The sequence below is a fragment of the Mobula birostris genome, chromosome 4 (genome assembly GCF_030028105.1).
Source record: "Mobula birostris isolate sMobBir1 chromosome 4, sMobBir1.hap1, whole genome shotgun sequence".
Lineage (NCBI taxonomy): Eukaryota > Metazoa > Chordata > Chondrichthyes > Myliobatiformes > Myliobatidae > Mobula > Mobula birostris.
The window spans coordinates 35,992,770-35,997,649 of NC_092373.1; the positions used below are offsets into that span (position 1 = coordinate 35,992,770).

Genomic DNA, 4,880 nt, shown 5'->3' on the forward strand with positions numbered 1-4,880 from the left:
ACAGATGGTGATTTGCAACAGTACTGCTTACACCTGCAGTCACCGAAGAGACACATTTTCAGAATTGATTTAAGGGTTTGAAATATCTGGAAAGTCCGGACTGGGTAATTAACCCATTTCTTTGCAAGGTGGAAGAACAGAAAGAGAGCTTACAAGAAGAAATTATCGAAATTCAGAATGATGAAGAAGCAAAAATGTCAGCTTTTGTGGTATGTGGCTACACCGTCATATGAAGTTTCCTGGTCTTTCCTACCTTGTTGGAAGAGGCTTCAGTGTAGTGAACAGCATCCTTACAAAAAACAGAAACCGCTTGGACATTGTTTTGTGTGGGGACTTAAGGCTTTTGCTGTCACAACTTGAACCAGATATTTCAACTCTTGCTAAAAACCATCAGGCTCAAGGATCACATTGATATTGAAGCTGCACAGGTTCTGTGTAAGCTAGGTTTAATGGCAAATAAAAATTTAAAGCAGGATCATTTTTCTCTTTTTAGCATATGGTAGACATGCTTTTACACTATAGAGGCACTGGAAAAGTATATTGTGCCTAAGCCGGCAAGTATGAAGGTTCTTTAGGGGAGTATTGGGCAAAAAAAATGGTTGGGAAACACTGCATTGAACTGTGATCCAGAGCTCAGACTACACAGGAAGACTAACTAACCATTTTTTTTTTCCTTTTAATGTACAGGCGATGACAGGCTTCACAGTGGAGGAAAAGAACTCGTCACACATTGGGTAATTGCTCCAATGTTTTCAGAATTGTGGAAACAGTCGTTCACTGGACAGAATTTTCAGATCATTTTCTGTGAAGCAAAGAATATTCAAATAACTGTCTTAACTAACTCTGGCACTATTTGTGCATTGTGGTCCTGCTGGTAGGTGGGATTCCACTTCTCGATAGCAGTATTCTTCAAAAGCAACAGGTTGTTTGTTCTTGGTGAAAAGATAATTGTAATTTTGTGGCATACAGTAATCACAACAGCCTTCTGTATATAAATATAAAATATATATAATATAAATTTTATTTGACAAGTTGATAGTAGATTGCAGTTGTGTTTATATTTTGCATTGAATTTGTCACATTGATGTTCTAATAATTATTTAAGTTGTTTTCCTAAAAGACGTTTGAATGAGTTTAACATTCTGAATTTCCTATCCAGGTAAAGTTTAGCCATTTTAGATTTCTCCAAGAATGCAGTTTTTGAAAGTTTATTAGCATGACTTTTTACTGATTAAGACCTGGTATGAAGTTAGTCATGTTAAATCTGTCAAAGTACTTGTCCTCTTCTGTAATATGGTACATTTAAGTGCCCCCTGCCTGTAGTGCGGTTCTCATCAAATTAAGAACACAATATTGAGTTTTGGGATTGACCATAATCTTTATCACTATGAGCATAAGGTTTAACATTGCTGAAATTGTAACATAATACCCAGGATCCCTTGATATACACTCATTTTCAAATAAAGTCCTGATGAGCTCTGTTAGTTCACTATGTGAAGAATAGTTATTGCCAATAGCAAAACAAGTAATGAAGTAAAGAGAGGAATGGATTCAAGTTGTGTGGCCGCTACAGAAATGAAACTACTTTCTAAACCGTGGTCTTGCAAATGTAAAAACTGCTTGGGATTATATATTGATACTGGATTTTACTGGATTTCCCACTAGGATAAGATGATACAGCACAAAAAATGGGGAACATTGGGGTGTGTAAATTAGGAGGTAATAGATTTTATCCATTTTGCAAATAAATTGAAGATGTTTAAACTGATGTCAACCAAGTTTGGGGAGAATTGTAGCTTCTGATCATACAGTAAAATGTACTTTTTTCATAAAAACAATGTCATTGTGGTGATATTTTGACACTCCAAAAAAGTATAAATGAAACTTTTTTTCATCATCAATCCATTTCTCTATACCTCTTTGGGTTTCAATGTTATCATATCAGTCATCTAGTCCTTTCACATAGATTAAGTGGCTTGTTGCCATTAGTTTGTAGTTTCCATTAATTATTCAAAATAATCTTTTCATTTTGAGATGAGCTTCATATCCATGATCTCATTTAAAGCCTTTTGCTTTTATCTTTGGAGTTGCCCTTTCTGACTGTCTATTCCTGAATCTTTTCTATGTGGTTGCCATTTCCGGTCATGGATACTTTAGCACTCATTAACCTCCCAAAAAAACTATTTTCCATAAACTATAATGAATTTCAAACTCTGCTATTAGTATTCTATCTTCCACACATCTGATTCATATGCTATGTGCCAACTTTGTCCTTTCTTCCAGTATAGCTACCTTTCATAAGGTTCCTTTAATCTATTAGGCTTTCAATATTATTCTACTCTATTTTTTATTTTAAAAAGATATGAAGCAGCTTTAATTATTTATCCTCAGGGTCCAGATTACATTCAGTGCTTTGGCACCCTCTATAAATGTTACAATAACAAAGGGTTTTATGGAATTTCCCCAATGTTTAAATTTGATAGCTGTACCAAATTAAAAAGGTAGATAATTAAGAGAGACCTTAATTCTGGACTATATAACTTGGGATCATTATCCATTGTTAGGAAACTATAAGAACCAGTCGGTTCATCAGGCTCCTGTTTTGAAACTTAGAGATTGAAATAAGAAATTGGATGGATCATTCTCGAGACTTTTCAGGTTCTAATGTTCGCCTGTCAGGTTCTACTCATAACTGAAAGATCAGAAGAAAGACAGACTTCTACTGAAGTTTTACTTTGAGTTTGTTTCAGTCCATTCCAGATGGTAGCTGGACCAAAATGTCAATTCCATTGTAACACAACAGTAAGCCTGGAGAATGGCTAATCTATCTGCGGATTTCTGACCATGTTCTCTGATTAGTCCAGTGTCACCCTCTGGTAAAAGTGAGTGCATTATCTGCAAGTTTGAACAAAATTTTAGAATATTTTATAAATGGAGACTATGTGGTAATCTATTCTCCCTGAGGACTACAGTAACCCTTGTTCATCGGAAACAAAATTAGAACAGCATTGCATCCTTATTTATTCAAATATGTTATTTATTACAATATTTTGATAATGTAATTTTATAAAAGCTATTATTAATAACTGATGTCAAGTTATTCCATAATTTGTGAAAGAAAGTTACTGCATCATGACAAAGCCTTGGTGAGGAAGCCATATTTAACTCAATTACTCATTAGCCTAAAATTCCCAAGTGATTCTTTGAGTTTAAGTGCCATGACCAAAGGCAGTCTGGATCAGAGAAAGGAAGTTGAAACATCACATGGTCAGTCTTTCTAATGTTCCTTCTGAATTGCACTTTCTCACTTTCCCCTACTTCCGGTGAAACCTACTTTGTGCCACATGCTTTAGCCAGGTCAGGTAGGGCTAGCATTTTCCTCACATTCACTGTTATTGTATAATCTTACCCAGAGGTGAAATACACTTATGCACAGAGTAGTGCTTGCCTGAGAATTTTTTTAAAAAGTAAATCATTTAGTCTGGTTTGTTCGTGTTAATAGCATCAATCATCTTTGAGCCTCAGATATGCCACCTAATGGTCTGATCAGAAAAATCATTTAGAAAATGGCTTTCACATTTGAATCAATTATTCAGTTGTTTAAATGACCAATTCAATGCTTTAATGCAGAGATGCGATCTGTACCATTTAAGCATGGACATCATGTGGGTGGGGAGGGGTTTCTGTGAAAATGAACACTGCACATTTGTATAAAGTTTATTTTTCAATCTGTTTTGTAGAATTCAGTTGTTGCATGTCTTGTACTCAGCATTTCTTGGATTGCAACATTGTCATAATGCTACACTTGGAAAAAAAAGTAGTGTTAACTCAGGTCTTGTTGAATCCTTGTAAAACGAAAAATAAAAGTTATTGTACTGAAATGTGAGCTAATTCCCTCTATTATAAGAGAAACTGTCCCTTTTTTTTTGAGTTCTGTGAATATTTGTAAAGTGTTCATGAATTTCTATTTGTGGTTAACTACAATTTCAGTGTAGTATTCATCTACATAAAACCAGTGAGTATAATTAAATGGGGCCACTAGTACATTGCTGCTATGTTTCTCCCATTTTACCTCTCTTTGTATTGTGTTTTTCACAGGTCTACCTGGATACGAAAAGTCTAATCGGCCCTAATAAACCTTGGTGTATTCAGACACAAGTAATAATCAAAAATTGTGTAACAAAACCTGTAATGTTGATATTAATATAAAAAACTTCTTGTGCATAACTGATTATGTCACTATTAATCACAGTACCACTACTTCTTTCCTTTAGCCCAAAAGCAGTGATAAGATGTACTAACATTACACTCAGACAATGTATTCCTGTTAGGATGTTCTGAGAAACTGCACAATTATTTTTAAAAGCTAGCTTGTAGATAGTCAGATCTGGAACCCTCGATAATGTGAACAAGGAAAGGGAGTAAATAGTTTTTTGCTGCACAGCATAACTAATCCGAGGAGAATCTATGACATGGTGAGAAACACAGCAAATTTTTAACACTGTAAATTTGTTTTACTCATAAAATAAAAACATTTCATTTCTGAAATAAAATGTTTATATGAGTTTATTTATATTGAAATACCTAGGATTCCAGTTAATTGTACATTTTGGTCCGATTAATGGCTGCCTCAATTAGCCGAAGTTTCATGGAAATAGTTTAAAAGGTATTAAAAAAAAATCGAACTACCATTAAGTGAGTAACAAATTATATACTTAAATGAAAAACAGAACAAATTAGAACATTACCAATACTTCTACAGTACTATTCTTTGTAGGTCCTAACTTGTTGATGTAGTGAAATCATTTCATTTTTTATTCCCAGCTATTTCTGGTATATCCAAGCCTGAATGCAGTGAGCAAAATAGTTCTAAATTGTCT

At 34.3% G+C, this 4,880-nt stretch overlaps 1 protein-coding gene across 12 annotated transcripts in view; it reads left to right on the forward strand.

Moving 5' to 3' along the window:
* Positions 1 to 4,498, forward strand: part of tnk2b (tyrosine kinase, non-receptor, 2b) — a 244,249-nt gene extending 239,751 nt beyond the window's left edge. For all 12 annotated transcript variants that reach the window (XM_072255152.1, XM_072255156.1, XM_072255157.1 and 9 more), the window contains one exon: positions 688 to 4,498. In XM_072255152.1, the coding sequence (XP_072111253.1) occupies positions 688 to 694 (7 nt within the window). In that variant the 3' untranslated portion in view covers positions 695 to 4,498. The remainder of the gene's footprint in view (positions 1 to 687) is intronic.
* The last annotated feature ends 382 nt before the right edge of the window (positions 4,499 to 4,880 follow it).